General features: G+C 41.0%; 2 protein-coding genes across 8 annotated transcripts in view; one reads left to right on the top strand and one right to left on the bottom strand.

The window, feature by feature from the left end:
- The first annotated feature begins 2361 nt into the window (after positions 1-2361).
- On the top strand, positions 2362-9827 carry Mettl21a (methyltransferase 21A, HSPA lysine). 3 transcript variants are annotated; one of them, XM_021642030.2, is made up of 5 exons: positions 2362-2973; positions 3255-3413; positions 3669-3844; positions 4894-5005; positions 8727-9827. In XM_021642030.2, exons 3-5 carry the CDS (start codon positions 3698-3700, stop codon positions 9122-9124), a joined length of 657 nt encoding a protein of 218 aa, XP_021497705.1. In that variant the 5' UTR covers positions 2362-2973; positions 3255-3413; positions 3669-3697; the 3' UTR covers positions 9125-9827. The 3 variants fall into 3 exon arrangements, with proteins under 3 accessions (XP_021497705.1, XP_021497706.1, XP_060224476.1); XM_021642031.2 differs by lacking the exon at positions 3255-3413; XM_060368493.1 differs by having other exon boundaries at positions 2362-3413.
- A 4279-nt stretch (positions 9828-14106) lies between these two features.
- Positions 14107-22916, bottom strand: part of Creb1 (cAMP responsive element binding protein 1) — a 59236-nt gene continuing 50426 nt past the window's right edge. For all 5 annotated transcript variants that reach the window (XM_060368491.1, XM_021642017.2, XM_021642018.2 and 2 more), the window contains one exon: positions 14107-19834. In XM_060368491.1, coding sequence (XP_060224474.1) covers positions 19690-19834 — 145 coding nt within the window. In that variant the 3' untranslated portion in view covers positions 14107-19689. The remainder of the gene's footprint in view (positions 19835-22916) is intronic.

Raw genomic sequence — 22916 nt, 5'->3', positions numbered from 1 at the left:
TCTTGAGTAACCAGAGTTGTCTCTGGGATAAGAGTGGACTCTGCCTTGTGATGGAGAACATCTGAGCAAGATAATGACCTCCTGTGCTTCTGTCTTCCATAGCTGAGGAGCTTCTCAAGAAAGAGGGTACATGACCATACATGACCATCAGTTCCTTTTCAAAAAGAGCTATCCAAAGTGATGAAGGAAAGAGAAAGCCCCTACCAACCTTAGTAGAAAATAGCACCCTCAGACTTCCATGTCAGGGCGGCATTCCCTGAGCCCTACTGTCTATTAACTGCCTCTGCGCTATTTGTACACTAGCCTATCCTGAATGTGCAGGGAGGTGGCCAGCCAGCACCGTGTGAAGGGGCACAGTGAGGATGCACATGTGGAGGAGGCACCAAGCTTGCTCCCTATCTGTTCTGTAATGTCCCAGGAGAGGACCACAGAAAGGAGCGCAGGACATCTTTCCAGAAGGAAAAAGAACAATCATTATATTTAAATATTCTTTAGAATCACCCCTAGACCCTTTTGCATATCTCCAGCAAGACTGAAAGGTCCGGTATAGTGGCTCACATATACCTTCCTATTATTCAACAAGCCAAGGCGGGAGGACTGCCATAAGTTCAAAACAAGGCCAGGCTATAGAGAGACTGCCTGAAACAAAACCAAACATCTAAAACCCAACCAAATGAAGCTATCAGTAAAGTGTCCTCTCAGTTCTTAGAACTACAGTTGAATTAAGGAGTTGAGTTCTCTTAGCTGCTGCAGATACTGGGAATCAAGAGGAAAACAAGGACATTTTTACAAGCCTGGCTGGTCTCCAGAAAAATTTCTTCCTTGCCAAACAGCTCAACACCCACACTAAAACATTTAAATGTTTTTCCTAACAATTTTTAATTTTGTATGGCTCTTTTGGCTGCACTTAGTTTGTGTGCTTTATGTGAGCTTGGTGTCTCAAGAGGGCATTGGGGCCCTGGAACTGGAGTCTTGGGTGTTTGTGAGCCAGTATGTGGGTGCTGGGTATTGAACCTGTGTCCTCTGCAAGAGCAGCAGGTGCTCTCAACCACCAAGTCGTCTCTCCAGCCCCCTTCAGCTCTCTTTTGAAGTCTCCTAGCTTGTTCACACCCCTGTTCTGCTGTCACCTACGCAATGCTGCAACATCCCGGATCTCCACAACTACAACAAAGGTTTCCTTCTCGCTTCTGCTTCAGTTCTGCTCCAACTGGGGAACCTGGTGCTAAAAAAGCTCCTGAATGGAATACACAAGGCGTGGCTAGGCATGGTGACACACCACCTTTAATCCCAGCACTTGGGAGGCAGAGGCAGGTGAATCTGAGTTTGAAGCCAGCCTGGTCTACATAGTGAGTTCCAGGACAGCCAAGGCTATGTAGAGAAGAGAGATCCTGTTTCAAAAAATAAGGCAAACTCCTGGAGTAGTGAGAAAAGAACAACTACATCACCCATGTTCTGATGGCCAGACGATTTATATGGTCACGTATGAACCAAGGATGTGAGGAACACACCCTGAAGAGGCATTAAAGTCAGGCCTGCAGCAGACTGACCAGTTAAATATGTAGTCTCTCAAGTGCTCATTTCTTTTCAAGGATTAAGGAATTTTTCCGATATTCAGAGGACCACTGGTTGTTTCGGTTTGAACTCTCTTTAATGTCTACACTGCTGTATAAGTTTCATTTTCCTAAGCATATGTGTGCGCTTTATGAGCAAGTCGATAATACAACAGTGAGAGCCAGGGACAGGGCAAAGGAATACCGTAAGTTTAATACTGCAATTGCTCCTCAACAGTGTGCTGGAGAGGTTGGGGAAGTTTTAAGGTCATCTACAAATGTATACAATCCTCCCCTGTGTGGATACACTTTCAGTGGGAAGATGGAGAACAGGGAGGCAGAATGGCCAGTCAGATTACAGGAATCTGGGGAGGTCGACCTATTTAAATTTTTGAATGTTTTTCTGGCCTCACAGCATACTCTTTCTTGTGCCGAGTGCTGGGTCTCCAAAGGAAAGAAATGAGACAGAAAATACACAGAAGAAAGGGGTTTCTTCTTTTAATAGCTGTACATATCAATCGGGTGTGATCTTTTCACTTATGCATGTAAGTATTCACTGATTAAACTGGATTAATTCTTCCAGTGGAAAAAAAGAGATTTAATAAGAAAAGGGAAAAGGGAGGCTGAGACAGCACAGAGCCATGGAGCAAGTAAGGAGAAAGAACTAAGAGAAAAATGGAGAAACCTGAATAGAAAACTCAGTAACTGGAGGAAAGGGTCTTACAGCTGTCCAGTTTACCCCAGGCCACCGTCCCCAGCCACGCGCCGACTGGCGCTAGAAACGCGGAGGTCAGACACGCCCCCTACCGTCTGGGAGAGGGGAGGGCAGCCGCGACTCGGCAGGGCGCGGCGCGTGGACACCCGGATGGCGAGGCCGGGGGACGCGGGTTTGCAACCTAGGCTGGAGGACAGGATCCAGAGAGGTGGCCGCGCCGCCCCGCCCCGCTGGGTGTCAACGAGGAGCGACGGGAGGGCCCGAGTGGCCTGCACGTGGTCCGGCTCAAAACCAGGCACCGACGGCTCCCGACCCAGGCCGCGGGAAAGAGACGCTCCGGAGTGACTGTCCCACTTCACTGCCACCGAAGCGGACGGTGACTCCGCTTAGCGCTGGACTTCGCCACGCGTCCTTGGAGCCAACTTCACCGGCTGTCCACTTGAAAGACGAAGATCAGAACAAGAACCCTCGCTCGCCGTGCCTTCCTGGGGCCCCCAGACGGGGAACTACGTAGACAGGAACCTTAGAGCCGCGGTCAGCGGAGAGGAGGGCTGCGGGGTAGCGGACCGGAAACCGGCGTCTCCTCCCCGCCCCCCCGAACCAGCTTCCGCCCGCCTGCTGCCGCTCTGGCCTTTTAAGGCAGGCAGACCGCGGCACAGCCGGGGGAAGGCTTGTGCGCTTGCGCAGCACGGGTTGTCTCCGGGAAGCGTGAGTATCCACGTGGAGGCCCCGCAGGTCGGCCTGGCGGCCTCTGTGTGCCACAGCCTCCTCCCTCCCGCCACCTAGGGATCCCAAAGGAGTCCCGTTCTCAGCCGTGGCAGGTTCGCGGGACTTTTTTCGTGGGCTCGAGGAAGGCCCGTCTGTGGCCCCGAGGTGGCAGGAGGGACGGGGAGTCCGCCGCGGCGCTCTCTTGACCCACGCGTTGTCCACCAGTATTGCCGATTACCGGTCTCAAGGGTGACTCTACTCCGCCATAACTTGCCATCTAGGGTCAAAGGCAGGGCGAACCGTTAAGATTCAGCTTAAGAGTACCTTCGGCTCCATTGTCCCAGCTGAACGTGGGCGTGTAGCAGGAGAATCACAAAGAAAATCACCATCACCACCAAAAAACAAAACCCGGGAGCTGCTGTCCACTCGTGTCCAGACAGGTCAGTTGCCCAGGGCCGTCACTGTCACTTCGTGTACCTTCATGCAGTTCCAAACCCAAGTAGTAGCAGGAGCGTGCCCCTCGTGGAGTTGGAGAGGTCTAGGTGTTTTCCCCCTTGGAAATATCAGTTGACAGGAACTCACAGCCTGTTTCTTACTTTGAACTTGTAGAAGAGCTTCAACAGCTTTTTGAGGTTACTAAAGACACAATGCAACTTCTGACTCCCGTGTCATTCAGGATTCTTTTTGCATGACAGGTCTCAAGAGAGAGCTAGACTCAGAAGAAATGGCCTTGGTACCTTATGAGGAGAACTCAGAAATAGGGCTCCAGAAATTCCATAAACCCCTCACCACCTTCTCTTTTGCAAACCACACCATCCAGATCCGTCAGGACTGGAGGCAACTGGGAGTCGCAGCAGTGGTTTGGGATGCGGTAAGTCGGCACTGCGGGGCCTCTGAAAACATCCACAGTCGTGACTACTCTAGAAAGAAAATGGATTGCTTTATTGAGATAGGATTCACATATGCGCCCCACCATATGCAAAAACACTGGGCTGCCCAGCACATTCATGGCAATGAGCCCATTACTAACTCAATTTATGTATGAGTTTTTCATCGTCCCTGAATTCCCTCTGCTGGCACGTGGCGTTTTTAAAAGCTGAGGGAAGTGAAATGACTGGCCAGTAGTTAGTTGAGTATCAGAAGACTGAAAGGAAAGCAGGAGCCGGGTTGCACCAAGCACTCAGTCCGTTAGTTTCTCAAGCACCACACAGAGAATGTGTAGAGCCAGAGCCAGGAATTAACACTCTGTTTTAAGTTTTCCATAGCTCAAAAAGATGATGAGTCCAATCCGCTGTTAAATCAGTGATTGGCATGAAGTCCTCTATATTCCTAGGATATCGCTGTGGGGAAAAAAGTAAAAATCACGAGATTGTGAACGAATGCTCACTCCACGGGTGAAATTCCAAAACTTGTGATGAAAACCTACCTTCTGATGCCCAGGGTCTCCATGGGACAGCGACTCAGCAGGGCTCAGGGAGCTGTGGGCATTGAAATGTTTCTAGCTTGGCTCAGGAAATCAAAGCTCATTGAAGAAAATCAAAAGTCCCTGAAATCATTTCTTCCAGCATAGTTTTGTAAACATCATGCAAATGTGCTGTGACACAGTAAAAAAAAAAAAAAAAAAAAAGCTGCCAAGATGCAGTTGGCTCCTAGCCAGCTTGTACTGTACTAGGACTTTGGCACATCAAGCCTGTGTTTGCTCTAGTAGGTTGCCTTGCAGCTGCATCTAAGTTCCTGTGCATTGGGAATTATACTTTGCCAACAGGGAGGGGAAGAAGAAAAGGGGAGAGAGGGAGGGAAAGGGAGAACATGCATGTGTTTGTCCCTTGTGTCTTCCTGCCAGCATTTAGCATCCTGAAGCTATACAGCTCTTCAAACGCTTGCTGACCTTATTTATATTCACATTGTGTTTTGACTCAGGCCATCGTTCTTTCCACGTATCTGGAGATGGGTGCTGTGGAGCTCAGGGGCTGCTCTGCTGTGGAGCTGGGTGCTGGCACAGGGCTGGTGGGCATAGTGGCTGCCTTGCTGGGTGAGTGCAATGGGCTAGCTCTCTCCTAAGTGGGCAGAACTCACCGAGAGGTACACTTGTTTCCTTAGCAGAGAGTGAGTGGTTCAGATTCCCCCTTACTGAGTTAACTTCTTTCTCCTGTGTTTATGAGTTGCTGGCCTGCTGCTGGTGCCCTCAGGCTGGGACTGACAAGAACCTCTTCTCTTTCTCTCATCCTCTTATTCATACTTCTACTGAGAGGTCACCTTTCTCCCTTTGATTTTATGATGCAGACAACAGAATTGGACAATAACCTTTATCCAGTTTGGCTTAAAATGCTAAGTCCATAGACTACCAGACTTAATCCTGTGAAGTAAGTGGAACAGACAGTCTTCGTCCTTCATTGTTGACGAGATAGCTGGGTTTTTCCCCCTAGGAAAGATGGGTCCCTCAAATGTACACTGACATTTTATTTCAAGAAATTATATTGATAGTCTGTAATTCTTAGATGACACCAATCTATCAGCCTTCATCTGATACAAGTATTGATTTTTTTTTTTTTCTTGCTGGAGATAGTACCTTAAGTTCTGGACAGGCTGTCCTTGAACTTGTAGTTCTCTTTTCTCAGCCCCCTGAGCGTAAGAAAAGTTTAAAAAATAGAAACAGAACTAAAACATGTCCCGATTTTGAAACATTGGAAAGGAGTTTTTAGAGTTCATGTTTTGGCAGTCTTAGTCATTGGTCTCTGAATCCAGGGGTCACTTACAAAGTGCCTGCTGGGCCAGTGTGGGTAGCACATGGTGAGCAGGCAGGCAGAGTAGCAGAGTCTTAGGAAGCTTATGTTCCAAGTGTGGAGGGAAGGACAGGGAAAGACAAGTTACAGAAAAAGGTTAAGAGAAGTAAATGATGCTCTGCAGAATGGTAGTATTGGGTGTGAGGCTTTCTCAGTAAAAGAGCAGTTCCTGTGTTGGTGGGCTTTGTATTCACAGTGTTATTTTCAGAGTGGACCTGTGTCATAAGTATGCTCCATCATGAGTTCTCCTCAAGGGCTGACAAAGAGTTAATAAGTAACCCGCCCAAGGTTACAAAATCTCATGGTGAGATTTTAAATTTAGTTCTGACTTTCAAACTTGGGGTTTTAGGTTGCAAATCCCCAGAATCTTTATGCTGGTTGGGAACTATTTCTAGATGGAAATAAAAATCTGATTTTGAAGATAGGATTCAGTGAGTTGGGTTGAGTCAGAGAATTTGCATTTTAAGAATCTGTGTAATTTGATGCTCAGGTAAGTCTAGAGACCCCTGTCCTAAAATACCAGGCTTAGGAAGGTGCTACCTGTTGACTCACTGTCCCTCCATCACAATTCTGTGCTGAGCCTTGGACCCGTGTTTCTGAACACCAGCATTGCTCCCTGGCTGTTGTCTGGTACCTCAAGCAGCACAAGAAAAGCGCAGTGTTTCTTCTCTTCCCGCCGTGCTTCTGAGTTACCATCATTGTTCCAGTAGTCACCCAGGAGTTGAGGGATAGGCTGTGTGTTTAGTCTCATTCTTATAACAGCCTCACATGACAAGCAGACCTAGTCAGCTTACAATTCTCTTCAGGTGGTGTAAGGCATGGGACCACAGAGTTCATAGGTTACAGTTAGATTTCAAATTCAACCCCCATGAACTCTGTTTCTCTAAGTGCTGATCTGAGCCTTCACCCTCTGTACCCTGCATGACCATAGCCTCCTCCTACCTAGTCTCTTGCTTTCTCATGCTCACTTCTTAGAGTAGCTGTCAGATACTTATCTGCATTGTGCAATTAGTTGATAATGTGATCCATGTTTAAACATGCCTTTCTTCGTGTTGCTTCGGACTACATCCCAGGCTTGTTGGCAAGACTGTGTAATCTCATCCTGTACAGCTCATCAGTGTCTTCCATGTTCTGAGTTCCCAGGACCACACTGAATGACCTTTTCTCCTTCCCCAGCTCCTGGCCTTATATTACATGTAAATTCAGGTTCCCTTTCCTTTGGCCTCTCTCTTGAGGAATATCTTTCTGAACACATAATTTCTGGTGCACACCATGTTCTAGCTGTTCTGCCGCCCTTGCACCACAGTAATTCTTTGCGATCTCTCACTCAGGAGACCAGTAAGGATTTTCTTGCTCAGCTTTGTCTAGCACATAGTGTATGTTTGAATGTTTAATCACAAGTAAAGCAGTGCACATTGTTTTTCATTCGTGAGTGACACACACTGTGTTTTTACTAGGTCCATTTCCATTGCCATTGTTGCTTTTCTGCTAGCAGAATATATCTTACAGGAAACCATTTTCTCACTGTCTTCTTGTTTGGTCCAACGTTGTGCCCTTCCTTACCTTATCTTATTCACCAAGCTGTAACCAACCTAGGTAAAGTGCAGGTTTTCCTACCAGGGCCTGTGCTGGCTCAGCTGAGTGTGGCTGAAGTGAACACTATGCTGGTCTCCTCTGGCTGGCGGTAGTCACTTAGATATTGGTAGAATTGGTAAATGTTAGGGTAATGTTCAATTGACATGAAGATCCTGTGCCAGCTCTGAAACACCTAGTAAATTAGCAGTACCGAGAAGGTACAGATCTACTTGCCTTTCTACCCAGGGTAGGCATAAGAGAAGTTATCGGATGAAGCTTAAGGGAGTAGATCACTCTGTGTACTAAGAAATATGCAGATAAGAACTAATTCAAACCAGGAAGGCTGACTGCGGTTTTTACTGTCAGAGAACAGTCATTGAGTTCTGCCTGTTGGGCAACACTGTCTGCCAGTGAATCATTAGAGAGGTAGGTCCAGGCTTCAAGACAGCTTGGGCATTTATCAGTATCTGTACCTGGAACTCATTTAATTGCATACTGCCTCAGTGTTTTCTCAAGATAAGAAACACCTGGTGTGAGCTGCCACTGGAAGGGAGAGATTAGAAAAAAGTGTACGAGAAAGGTAGTATTATGAAGGAATAAAACAATTTTCAATCAAAACTAGACTTCATGATGAGTTGTAATAAGACTAAGCTGATACAGTTGGCTGTGGTTTGGTCTTCTACACACATTGGTTAAAAAAATAGACCTTTTCAGTGTCAGTAACCCATCAGCACAGACGAGTAATTTCCTCATATGCATGCTGTTAATTTCCTCATATGCATGTGGGGTGGTGCTTGGAGAACTCGAACTGGCCTTCTGACGTGTCAGCTGGTATACACTAAGCCTGTCCACTAATTCCAAGGCCAGGTTCTCAGTAATTACAGATGGCTCACACAGGTGGCATAGCTGCTTCAAAAAAGCACGGAGGTGGCCTGGACATTCTCAGTAGCTGAGTTGTTTTTTGTGATTTTGTCTTAACTTTGTTCCTCTAAAGCAGAGGTTTTTTAAGTTTGTATTTTTATCTTCTCATCTTGATCTTCATATTCTGCTTCTTGATTTCTCATTCTGAGCTCTACTTATTTGAAAGTTACGATCCAGTGAAACAAGTTGAGTGGTGAATGCTCCTGATGGTTGGGCCAGCTCTATCCAGGAGCATTAGCTGTGTCATTCTGTGACTCTAAAAGAGGTGTGCCACAGAAGCAGGCTGAAGGTTTACTTTTATTTATGCAGCATACAAGGAGTCCCATTCTGGTCTGGTTACCTGCCTGCAGAAGGGTGTGGTATTCTGCATAATAGCTGGAATATTTAGATAATGCCCTGTGTTAACTAGGCCAGACCTTTCCTATCTACTGTGGTTGTATGATTTCACCTTACTTTGTTTGTTCCACATTGTAGGTGCTCATGTGACTATCACGGACCGAAAAGTAACATTAGAATTTCTTAAGTCAAATGTTGAAGCAAACTTACCTCTCCATATCCAACCCAAAGTTGTTATTAAGGAACTGACTTGGGGACAAAATTTGGAGAGTTTTTCGCCTGGAGAATTTGATCTCATACTCGGAGCTGATGTTATATACTTGGAAGATACCTTCACAGATCTTCTTCGAACACTGGAGCATCTCTGTAGCAACCACTCCGTGATTCTTTTAGCTTGCCGAATTCGCTATGAACGGGATAGTAACTTCTTAACGATGCTGGAGAGGCAATTTACTGTGAGTAAGGTTCACTACGATCCTGAGAGGGATGTGCACATTTACAAAGCACAGAAGAGAAACCAGAGGGAGGACTTGTAGTGGCATTATTTTCTAACTCAGTGTGTCAGTTAAGGTCGCACAGCTAGAACTCTAACCATGTTAATGGCATGGCAGACTGCAAGGCCGTTCAACCAGAGCTGCTCAAGGAACAAAGCACACGTGTGCTTTGCAGACAGATTCATGCCTTGTCCCATTGCTGTAAATGCCAGTCATGATTCACTCACTGCTGAGCAATAAATGTGCAAGTTTGGCTAATGTTCTTTCCTTACTTTGTGTGCCTGCTTTGTAAGCAGTTTCCACTGATGAGCTGATAGAGTGGTGTAAGTGTCTTTAAACTGGTGAGAGTCAGTCATGCATTCTGGGCTATATAGTTTGTCTTTATTTCCTTGTCTGCTGTGTGTTTTACTACATGTGTTCCCTGAAATGCTTGTGCTGTTGGAGTCTCTTGCTTTTTGTGAGGTAAAGCCTTACCATAGCCCCAGCTGGATCTGAAACTGTATAGACCAGGCGGACCTCAAGCTGACTTCAATTCTCTCTGCTCCGAGTGCTGGGATTGCAGGTGTGTGCCATGCCACCTGACTTACCATTTAATTTGTAAGATGAGGGTGAGTTTTGCGGGTCTCATACTTTTTTATACCAGATTTCAAGAGTAAGTATATAAGCAAAGTATATGTATGTATGTATGTAGATAAGTATAAAGTATACAAGCAAAATAAAAATTTTACATTTGAAATTACCTAAACTTGTGGCTTGAAATTTTCTTCCAAAACTAAGATTTGTTTCAACTTTGCTGTTTCTTTGTGTTATTATCTATTTCTTGGATGTTTTTTTTCTGCCTCCTTTTAGTATAACAATTTTTAAAAGATAAATCTCATTTCTTCACAAAAGGTAGCTCCCAAGGCATAAACTGTTTTGTACCTATAATCACTCGTTGATACCAGGATCCCTGGTGGTTTGCAAGCTGCTGGCTGGGTGGCCTCTTTCGTTTTGCTTCCCCAGTGTCCAGTAAAAGTATATAATCAAGTCATCAAGGTAAAAACATCAAGGTCATTGATGTTTTGTGGTGCTAGGGATCAAATCCAGGGTTTTGCACACACTGGGTAAACACTAACCCTGAGTTATTACATCCCTAGCCAGAGGTTACGGGTTTTTGAGATTTTTTTCTGGGTAGACTTTATAAATAATATTATTAATACTTTAATGTAAAAGCTTTTCCTTTTAAAGTTTTGACTAAAAACTTAAGCAGCTTAGGCCATAGCATATTTTAATCACAGTGGTATTTGGTAATAGAAATGTGCTGTATTTGTTGACTATTCAAAGGCCTCATTTTTTTTAAATAAATATTTTGGATACAAGAGTACTTGATAATGTTTTCTACATCTATTTAAAATTGTAGTTGTATTAGTCAGAGCCTTCTCTAAAGGAATAGAATGGGTGGGGGGGATCTAGAATTAGGGTAAGTGGGAATGTTCCCAAGATGATGTCCCAAGGGAGGGAAAACAGCAGGCCTGGGATGGAGAGTTTTGGGCTGCATCTGGAAAAGTAGTCTAATTCTTTAGAGCTGGATGCCCTGACTGGCCTTTACATCTGTGGGTTCTGGTCACTGGCTATAAGGGGCACAACCTTGAGCTGAAGAAAATACCTGTAGAGAGGTGCAACTGTCAGAAAATTTATTCCTTTACATAGTAATCAGAATTGTAATTCACACCGTTACAATGAACTAAACACTAGTTTTTTAAAATTGGTATTTTAATTACCTGTGCAGGATAATCATGTAGTGCATATAGAAGCTAGAGTTAGTTGTTGGATGCTGTGGAGCTAGAATTACAGGTTATTGTGAACCGCCTGGGTGCTGGGAATTGAACTTGGTCCTCTGAAGGAGCAGCAAATGCTCCACCTCTCCTGTCCCTGAATGATAGATGCCTGTTACTATTTTAGACAGTCTAAGCCAAGTTGCCCAGGCTGACCAGGAACAACTCCTTCATCTACTTCCTCAAAAATGGGATCACAGAGGTAAGCCATCACTTCCAGCTTACCTCTTGCCTGCAATATTCTTTTAGCAAATGCAGTTTATACTGGAAACAACACACCACTAACTTTTAGGTGGTCATAAAGGCAGCTCAATAACACTGCTGCATAAAAAAAATGAATCCATTATGGAAGATTTACCTAAATTTATCACTTCATTTCTGTTTCCTTTTTTCTCTCCTTACCCAAGGTATGTCTCAAGAAATAGAGTCTCGGGCTGTTAAAATAGCAAAGCATGCTCTCAATAACAAAGTTACTTGAATGTGTTGTATAAAATTTACCAATAACCAATACCATTTAGCTGCTATGCTTTCCCTGGCCTCTTGAGACATGGTCTCCCTATATAGTCCAGGATGATATTAAACTGATCCTCCTGTCTCAGTCTCTTGCACACTTTTCTATATCCCCAGATAACTTCTATGTATTGGAAGCATTTTCTACTAAAATTTTTTTTCTCTTCTGGTTTTTCAAGACAGGCTTTCTTTGTGTTGCCTGATTGTCTGGGAACTCACTCTGTAGACCAGGCTGGCCTACTCTGCTTCCCAAGTGCTGGGATTAAAGGCATGCACCACCACAGACTGGCTTCTACTAGCTTTTTAATAGGAAAAAAAAAAAAAAAAAAACCAACCAAAACACACACACACAAAAAACCCTAAACAACAAAAAACACCAATGTACACAGTATTGATAAGTTGTGCTGGATCCAGCAGCCAACTTAAGAGTTGGTAGAAAGCACGCATATCCGCCCCATAGAAAAGTAGCACTCAAGTTCTTCACAGAAGAGGGATATCATTGTAGTGAGAGGCTACACTAGCCAGCCAGGAGTGTTCTTGCACTCGCACAAGCTGGATAAATGATCTGGGCAGTCTTTAGTTGTGCTTCAACATTTGAAGACTTATTGCCCAAAGGTTCTTAATGCTGTGAAATTGTAAACACTTCTTGGCAAAGCCAGGAAAGAGTTAAGTTTGAAAATTCTGAGAAGGGACTGGAGCGATGGCTCAGTGGTTAAGAGCACTGGCTGCTCTTCCAGAGGTCCTGAGTTCAATTCCCAGCACCTACATGGCAGCTCATAACTAACTCCAGATCCAGAGGACTGGAACAAGACATACAAGCAGGCAAAACACCAATGCACATGAAATAAAAATAAATTAAAAAAACAAAACAACACCTGAGGCAAGTCTCAGCAAAGAAATACTGTTAACGTGGGATGCTGATTATGAAGGTAGAAGGGAAAACTAATGGACTAGAAGTCCATAACAGAACAACCTTATGCAAAACTGCCTCTGCTATTTCAATTTTTCTTCCAAAACCAACAAAGGTGGAGTCAGAGATGAGATGCAGCTCAGCATCAATTACTTGCCTAGCATGTAAGAGCCCAGGGTTCAATCTCTACATATTTGAAGACGTAGGATGTGGCAGAGCCCTTGGATGAACCCTTGTATACTGGGCTCAATTCCAGTATCACAGAAACACATTTAATGAAAAAAGCTAAACACAAACTCACATATTATGATTTCTTTTATTTGTAATAATTGAGATTGCTAAAAAGCAGAAAGCAGACTGTGAGTTGCCAGACGCAGGAAAAAAAAGAGGAAACAGTAAACAGTTGAGTGGGTATAGGACTTTATCCAGGTGACAGAACTGTGAACTACACAAAATGTGTGAATTGCAGTTATCACTAACTGGTTCGTTTTACAATATAATTTTGCTACTCATATCTCAATTAAAAGCAAAAATATTCATTCCTGGAAATGAACCTGCTTTTCACTTGATGTTAGTCTTTATCTGATGAATGCTTAAAATGTGGAGAAAATGCAGTCTTCAACGGGCAAGGTGGCATGGATGAACACAGGACTTTCCTGGACTTGACAATCAATTTAATAGAAAGTGGCACCATTTATGACATTTTGAAAAATGCCTGAAGGGACAGATTTGGAGGAGAAACTAGAAGTTCTGTTTGAGACTGTGCTTTCCAGTAAGTGTAACAAACATGAAAGTCTAGGATTCATTGCAAAGCAAGGGGCTACCAACTATACAAAGTTATTGCAATTATATTCTTGGAGAAATGTTTGACTTTGAGAAAAAGCATTCTGTCACTCCAGTTCCTCAGTGTGTCTTCAATGAATGTCAGTACCAACACGGAGACAGCCATTTTCCAGAGGTACACAACTTATAAGTAATATGTAATCACAGGACTGAACTGTTTGGCACAACTCTGGCTTATACTTTTTGTCCCCATCCTTTCTTTCTTTTTAAACAAAGGCTACTTAGTTCCTGCTGTCCTAGAACTCACTCTGTAGACCAGGCTGGTCTCTGCCTCCATGCTAGCTTCCATCCTTTTACTCTTTAAAAACGTCTCAGTAATTCCCTAAGTGTGGATGCTCTGCAGAAGGGAGAAACACGATTGATCTTCCAGACCACATTTGACAATGACAAAACATTACAGTTTAGGAATAAAATGTTAACTTTTTACAAGTTCCAGAGTGTACTTCAGGGATCTTTTATTCTTAGTTCTTTATCAATGGTAACCACACCCAAGCCAGAAACCCCTTGTTCACACCTTTCCCACCTTCCCCACAGGATCTCCACCGCAGAGTTTTTGCATCCTGAGTGTGGGATTAGAAGAACTATCACACCCACCTTCCTCTGCTTTTCACAAAATTCAGAATAAAGGTGATCAGAATAAAGAGCTATTGCTCTTCCTAACTATGCTGGGCATGTCTCCATTACTCGACAGGACAGCAGCTCTGTGCCTCTTCAGATCACTGCTCAACCTTACTGAAAAAAAGTGCCAAAAATAAGCAGTTCATTAAACGACTTAGATGGGTTGTGGGAATTGCAATTTTATATTGCCAAGCAATGCAAACTTATAATATACAATGCAAGCTCTGCTCATCTGACAAAATTGAAAGACTCAAGCCCAAGAAACTGAGGGTAAACATGTACCAGCTGGGAAAAAGAGAGACCCCCAGGCCCAAAAAAGAGACTTTACAAAGTTTTTAAAAGCATGTTTATGTGACCGCACATAAATGTCTGTGTAAAAAGGGCATTATGACAGTTGATACCACAAAGATTACAGTAAGAAAAGCACTTTATGACAATATTTCACAAATTCACAAGGATCACTTTAATATACAAAGCAACTGCTACCATTCTGAACACAAAGCAGCCAGTATGTACAGTGTTAATAAAATGCATGGTATCTTGGTACTTTTATTCTTTACACATAAAACACAAAAAGATTTAGGTAAAAAAATTTAAACAGGGCTGTTTCTAGATTGTGGGGAATCTATAGAAATGTATTTCCCTTCTCATAGTTATTTGTACTCAACTCCGATAGAAACATCAGAGGTAAGCGGACAGACACCCTGTTTTGTGCTGACAGTTCTGGGGAGGTATCCTCTACTCCAGTGGTCAAGGAGAAACCAAACTGCCAAATACCATTCTAGGACTTCCCTGGTTACTTTGTTTTCAAAAGTTTCAAGTGACATGTCTAATTTGGAGATGATGCCTTCCCCTGGGGGCATTATAACCGATGTGAACAGAGCAGCCGAAGACAGCTTTACACAGAAAACTGCTAACTAGCACACTTCTTCACCAGCCTAATCTACACGCACAGAAAAATGCTGACAAAATTTCCCACTTTTAATATAAATAATTTTATTACATACACATTGAAGTGGCACCTGGGTAAAAATACGTCTATAAAGCATTTACCAATTCAATTTTAAAAAACATAAGAAAATAAAACCTCCCAAATATAATAAATCATTTCATGTGGCCAACACAGATCATGATCTGCAGTGATCTTTCTTCCCAACTGGTTAGCTCAACATCTCAGACTTCATCTCATCTCTGAGACGTCCCTCAGACAGAAGCTTAGAAATGCTATCCTTCTGTGGGCAAGCCTGGGAAAGTAGGAGTTTCCTACTCTTTGACCCTTCTCAGATACTTCCTATAGATCATTCATCTTCCTTTAACATTTACCCAGCTGGGACCTGCCCACACAGTTCCAGGATGGGGATAGGGCAGCCAGCTTTTGCTCTGCCTGTTTTTATACTGCCAACTTGCTTCTCAAACTTTGCTCTTATTTTTTTTTTAATTTTTATTTTTTTAAAAAATAAATTTCAAGCTAAAACACCTGAAATATAATTCCTCCATTCAAATGTTATCTGGTCCTTGTTAAAGTTTGTCTGCCCCTGAGGACACATACAAAGGCTTAAAAACTACATTCACAATCAGTAAGCGCATCACGAGCAGATGAGTCAGCGGAACTTCAGCACCCTGTTTGATTTGTTTGGAATTCTTCCATACTGACTCAACTTCATGATACGTTCAACCCCTCAAGGATTATATGCCTCTCTTGGCCATTGATTCTAGAAAGTCAAGGAAACCAGTTCCTAGTACATAACAGTGACTGTTAACTTAAAAAAGTCAACATTACTAACATTGAAAGTAATCAAGACACATAAGCCACCCAACAAAAACTCTAGTTGTGCTTTGTACAACTCAGTGGACAAGTTTATTTTACAATAATTCACCTACAGGCCTAACAAAGCATACTTTACTTCCCCCAAAGCTGAAACCAGTCAAGTTTAGGCAGCATTTCTTGGAAGTCAACAAAGCCAAATTAAAATGATTTAGTAACGATGATTACATGGATTCCCACAATGACAATAAGCTAATTGCTGTAACAAAGTTTGTAATATTCTGGAAATTTTTTTGGCATACTCTATACAGAATTAATGTTGGGGTGAGGATGAAATTTAAAATTTTAAGTATTTTTCTTTCAGTATTTACTTCTGAAAAGTCTCAGTTAACCTTTTATTTAATTGGACGAGTCAAATCTAATTCCCAGATATTTAGCTTTTATAACATGCTTAAGGCTAGCTATGATATTGTAATCAATGAATAGTTTCCATTAAGGAGTCATGATCTGAAGAGAGGAGGAAGACAAAAGGGTCAGTTGAGAACTCACTGATGAGGGAACTTCCCAAGTTGCTGGGTCATTAAAAAAAAAGTGCAAGTTACACTGAACATTTACAAAGAATTTATGTAAATACAATCCCAAGTAAATATACAACTTTTGTCCTGGGCCTTGGGGAATGATATGCCAAGAGTTTTCAGTGTTACAAAGGCAAAACAAAAGCCTCTGGAAGAAACTGAAAATGAAGCAGCTATTGGTACAGAAACCAACTCAGGTGACTAGCTGACTGGAGTTGGCAGAGAACTAAAGCTTTCTAAACAGGAAAGAAGACATTTAGACTTAGTCACTTCAAGTAAGTAAAAGCACTAAGGGTTATACAAATGTTTGTTTCTAAGCCCCAATCTTTGCATGATTCCATGTCACCCTCAATGTTGGAAAACAGTAGGGAGGAGTCCTGAGAGACAAACTCCAGCCGGATAACTTCTGACTGGACAGCCTGCCTAACTGCTTTTGTGCTTTAGATACTAGCACTGATGCTGACCTACCATCAAAAAACATTTCCTGACAAAAACCCCTGCTCAAACGAAACACCACAAGCCCAATAGGATTCTTAAAAAAAAAAAAAAAAAAAAAAAAAAAGTATCTTTTAAAAGCTATTTTCATAATGTTGTTACCGATTTTATAGCTGCCAGAAACAAAGCAGGGAAAAAAAAAAAAAAAAAAAAAAAAAAAGCATTGGGGGTTAGTTTTCAAGTGACTGGTAACATACCCAAAAGCATCAAGCCAAAAAATAAAAACAAAAGTAATAAAAAACTGGAAGAAAGGATAAAAGCCAGTTATGAGTGCTGGAGTAATAGTCACTGAAACACCAAAAGAGATGCAGGAGAATGCACACAAGTGTAGAATTTCATCTGACCTCAATACGCTATAATACTCAGCATTCTTGACATAACAGCTCTCAGAGCGTTTAGATGATATACTGTATGTATGTATATATGTACACATATATTACAAAATGCCACTTCCCCACCCACTCTATAACATCTAAACAAGCACAGCACCTAAGACAGTATGATGGTTGCTAATACGGTACTTGCTTTTGATAAAGAACTTAAGTTGTATCTCATATCAATTTTTTAAATATGAACATATTGGATCTAGCCCTTTCTAAACCACTTTTCAGTTAAACACTATCAAAGCTTGAAAACTCAGAAGAGTAATATATCAAAAATAAACCCCTCCCCATTTTATTTTTATTAGTTAATCTGTCCTATAGATAAAAGCGCCACATGGCCCTACATATGCAAAGTGAGCAATACCAAACTTGCTGTTTTCTAGGCAAATCAGTAGCGTATGTACAGATTCCTATGACAACATCTTCAGTCCCTTTTGGCCAATATGAAGAGAAAAACATCACCGGTAATGTGGCCACATACAATCTTGGATATAAGAGTATTTTAAAAATTATGTCATTTTCTTAAGAAAGATTCTCCACATAGCTCAAAAACAAAGTGTTTTTTTTTCTAATATTAAAAAAGCTTAAAGAGGCTTGATTTCTTTCTGTAGAAGCTGAAAATTTCAAGTTAGCTTTAGCAACTCCATGTATTTCTCACCAGTATACTCATGCTCCAGGCATAAAGGCCCTGGACTCTGCAAATTACAATCCATCCAGCTACTAAGTGTGATTGAGACTGCCTTGGTTTGTGAAGGTTTATGGAGATCATCGATTTCCTAATTGTGGAGAAAGCCTCAACTTTTGAAGATAGACACTTAAGAGATTAAAACTTCAAAACACTTGTCAATTTCTCCACTTGTGACATTTAAAATAGTCAATCTGACATCTTGACTTAATGAGAATTCCAGTTTGTCAACAGATTTGTGACTTTGCTTCATTTTTGTTTCACCAAGTTTAGCAAATGATATATCTACATGCTGATATACAGACAATTTTTATGTTCTTTCCCAGTAAGCTCAGCAGGAAAAACATCAAACTTTAGTCGTTTGAAAGCCTTCTTGAGAATCTGGCAAACTGTCCAAACATAAGGATTATAACACTCAAGTCTTAGAATGATGCTCCTTCACAAACTGTTCATCCTTGAAAAAAGACAGTGGTTTGTTACAAATAATGTATAACAATTATAGGTAGTAACCTAAAGTCTTATTTTAAAAAATGGGCCAAATATCTAATGCTCATGTGTATACTGACATTAACACTAGCCTTCTTACTATCCCAAGAGCAAATATAAAACAATCTGGAGTCCAAGTTTATTCTCAAACATGAAGAAATCTAACATGCCAGGCTCCACCTTCCTCATCTTTGTCTTTTAAAAACTTAAGAGTTTCGATTTTATTAGACTTAGTGACTATAAGGAGCTATCACTAAGTCTTATCAGAAACAATGTTACATATAAATGCAGACTATGAGTCAGGGCTTAAGTAGCTACTGAATAACTACAGCAGTACCACCTTAGCTGGGGAGGGAAAAAAAAGTGTTTTGCCAAATGTTATACCACAGCAGACACGCCAATGCCTGAAGAAAATTATTTTTCTCATGTGCATTTAACACAATGTTTTAGAATCACATGTTCTGATAAAGTATGTGACTATAGCAAAAGTTGTCAGTTAGTACTTTTCTGGGACATCTTGAAAACTTTCCTGTTGGCACAATGTAAATGCAACAGTGAATCATAAATAGCTTTTTAGGTAAATGAGTGACAATATAAGGAGTTTTGGAAGCAAGGACAAAAGCTTTTATTTATAAAAACCTTGTTATATACTCAAGGAGCAGGCTTCCTTTACCAGTTCATTATGATTTAGTACTAGTCAAAATAAGCTTTATGCTTTGATTTTAACTTAACTCAAAATTCAAATACCATGCTTTTCACTCACTTGGTTACTTCTTTTAATGTATTCAAATTTCTGAACACACAGAACTGAATTAAGAAGTAACAACGGCCCCACAGAAGAGCTGTGGGTAATACAGGATGCTTCTCAGAACCAAGGACAACTTTTAGTCAGTACTCAAGAAAAGAGTATACATAAAAAGCTTACTCCTCAACACTGAGCTAAGACCCTTATTTAGAGGGTACATCTTTGACCAGTTTCACATAATTCACAATGAGTGTAAAAACATCAACTTGGCAATCAGCACTTCTACATTGCACCTTACTTACTTTCCTTATGCGCCCCACACATTATTTCAGCTCAAGAGGCTGGGCAATTCTGTCCCTAAGGCAGTCATGGAGTTCAGCACAAACCTTGAAATCATTAAAAAGAAAACAAACAAAAACAAAACAAAACAAACCTAAAACAAAAATTAAAAAGCCAAGATTTCATTTTCCTCATACCCCCCCCCCAACAATTTACAAATAAACAAATTATTACTTCTTGAGGATGGTGAGAGATGGAGAGCAGAAGTCTTTTCATGATTCCTGGTGCTGCACGTTTCTTGATGGGAGAAGTGGAAGTAGTTGTTGAAACATTCACAGTTTAATGCAAAAGCAGAAATGAATGAAATTCTGTAGTTGCTTTCAGGCAGTTTTGCGCATAGAAAAAAAGAAATGTTTAGAAAATAAATGTTTATTTTGTCTTTCTGGTTGTGGCCAATCCAGTCCATTTTCCACCAACAGGTGAACATTCAAATCCCAGGTTAATCTGATTTGTGGCAGTAAAGGTCTTTAAGTGCTTTTAGCTCCTCAATCAATGTCTTGTTTTGGTTTTCAAGCACTGCCACTCTGTTCTCTAAACATTTCACATATTCTTTCTTCTTTCTCCGACATTCTCTTGCTGCTTCCCTAATAATGAAAACACAAAAAAATTTCATTCCACTAGTTTTAGAACAGAATGTTTTCTTGAGAAAAATCTAAATGAGCAAATGGTAAGTATTGTAGATACAATAAATGCTCAATAAATGTGTTGAGGTTGCCTACTGAAGGCGGAAATAGAATAAAAACAGAAAATCCAAACTGAGGGAAATCTGGAAATAAAAACTTTAAGAACTTGAACAGGAACCACAGAGGCAAGCCATACCAACAGAATACAAGAGATAGAGGAGAGAACCTCAGGCTTTGATCAGTCAGAAAAAATGTTAAATCTAAAATATGGGACACTATAAAAAACAACAAATTTAAAAATAAATTTAAAGAAGACACCAGACATCAAGCTGGCAGGAGGGATAAGAGTCCAGGCCAAAGAAAACATTTTTAACAAAAATCATGAAAGAAAATGTCCATAACCTAAAGAAAAAGATGCCTATCAAGGTATAAGAAGCATACAAAACACCAATAGAATGGACCAGAAAAAAAACATTCTATTTGGCATATTATAATTAAAACCCTAAACATACAGAAGAAAGAAAGAATATCAGATGCTGCAACAGAAAAAGACCAAGTAACGTATAAAAGCAGACCTATTAATCAGAATTATATCTGACTTTTCAATGGATATTCTACAGATGCTAAGAGACCACAGATGTCAACTCAGACTATTATACCCAGCAAAACTTTCCATCACAACAAGGAGAGTAACACGTTCTGTGATAAAAACAAATTTAAGCAATATCTACTTACAAGTCTAGCCCTACAGAAGGTGCTAGAAGGAAAAATCCAATGTTAAGCGATAAACCACACCCAAAAAAACACAAGAAAAATAATCCAAGTCCAGTAAATAAAAAAAGGTAAACACACACACACCACCACCACCCTAACACAACAAAATAAAAGTAATCAACAAACACTCCACATTGGTATCTCTCAATATCAGTAGTCTCAATCACACAATAAAAAGATAAAGACTAACAGAATTGAAGAGAAAACAGGAACCATTCTTTTTGCTGAATTCAAGAAACATATCTTGACATCAACTCAGGGTAATAGGATGGAAAAAGGCAATCCTAGCAAATGGACCTAAGAAGCAAGCTGGTGTATATAATATCTTGACAAAATAGACTTCTAGCCCAAAATAATCAGAAGAAATAGGAAAGGATACTACATATTCTAAGGAAAAATCTACTAAGAGAACACTGCAATGCTTAAAATCTATGCACCCAACACAAGAGTACCCAAGTTCATAAAAAATCATCATGCATGAGATATGTCCAAGCCAGAAATACAAATATGGTATGTATTTTCTTGCATATGAACACTTGCTATTAAGTCAATGATGACCAAGGTACAATCTGTAAAATCTGAGGTTAGGGGGTCAAATAGATCTCATACGGAAAGCAAAACAGAACAGTTTTTTGATGGATGGAGGTTTAGTGTGTGTGTGTGTGTGTGTGTGTGTGTGTGTGTTTGTGTGTGTGTGTGTGTAGCTATAATACTAGGATCAAGTGGGGAGAGGGAGCAGAGAGGACCACAAGGGAGTGAATAAATGGGGAGATACAGTTAAAATTAAATACAGAAAGCTAACAGAAGCTTCCTAAAATATATACATATACATATATGAAGATGATCTATATGAAATCATCAATAATGAGGTAGACAGGCACCTGGACATCTCATCACTAAATGAAGCTTCCAGTACCAGAATTAGGTTGCCTCTAAATGAGTTGTTGGCCAAAGTGGTCCCCATAGGAATCTCTGAACAATGCAGTCTGTTGGCCCTGCTCTCTACAAACTTACAGTAGTGATTCACTGCTGAAACTAACATCTATACTAAACATTGACCATATGGAAGTAGAGCTGGTGCTTACAAGGAACCTTCATGTGTATGTTCTAGTGCCTTTTGTACAGGAAGGTACTCTGTAATCTAACAAAGGAGAAACGTTAATATCAAGACAGCCACAAACCTCTTTAACTACAATAGTGTCCTGCCTTTAAGATATGCTAAAACAATGGTGGCACAAACCAACCTGTGTCTGATTTGAATTAAAGCCTACTCCACTAGATGGAACCCATACTGCACTGCTTGGGTTAGAGTAAAACCAAATACTACTGTTTTTTTTTTTTTTTTTTTTTTTTTTAAGGAGCAATAAAACGACTCCTAATAACATTTTGCTATACTCATAGATCAGTGCCTTGTTCAGCCACCATCAGAGGAGCTTTCTCCTGCAGCAGATGGGACAAACACAAAGAGACCCACAGCCAGTGAATATGCAGAATGTGACAGAACTTGAACCACTCAGTCATCAAATCCCTCCACTCAGGGTACAGAGAATCCTGCAGAAGACGAGGAGGCAGAAGGAAGGTTAAGAGCCGGAGGGGATGGAGGACACCAAGAAAACAGTAATTAAAGAAAATGCATGTTGTTGCCCTCTAGCCACCACACAATTGCATGTGCATATGTATATACACCTATATTAACACGTACATACAAAGAGTAAAAATAAATAAGTGCTACTGGGAAAACTGGATATCCACAGGAAAAAATGATGAAACTGTTCACTTGTCATTTAACTCAAAATGGACATAAGATCTAAATATAAGACTTAAATGTATAAAACTTTTTTAAAATAGAATGGTTCTAAAGCTTGATTTAGCAGTGATTTCTTATGAACAACACTGTTAACAATAAAAACAGAATTTCACCACATTTAAAAAGTTCCCGTACATCTAAAGATACAATCATCAATGCAAAGTCAGTCTAAAATGATAGTTTTGAAGAATGGATGATGATTAATGAATAATAACTACAATCTGACAATAAAATAACCAGTTTAAAATTTTTCACTGGGCTAGAAACATGGCTCAGTTGGTAGAGCACTTGCTACAGAGAGAGTCTGAGCCTGATCACCATAGCTGCTGGGCACATGCCTGTGATCCAAGTGACAAGGAAGCAATGACAGGTGGGTCCCTGTGGCTTCCTAGGTAGTGAGTCTAGCTCATTGTCAAGTTCCAGGTTTCCCTTTTTTTTTTTTTTTTTTCACAAAAAATAAGG

Source organism: Meriones unguiculatus, chromosome 15 (genome assembly GCF_030254825.1).
Source record: "Meriones unguiculatus strain TT.TT164.6M chromosome 15, Bangor_MerUng_6.1, whole genome shotgun sequence".
NCBI classification, from domain to species: domain Eukaryota; kingdom Metazoa; phylum Chordata; class Mammalia; order Rodentia; family Muridae; genus Meriones; species Meriones unguiculatus.
The sequence above is the reverse complement of the archived record's forward strand: the minus strand, read 5'-3'. Positions and strand labels throughout refer to the sequence as shown.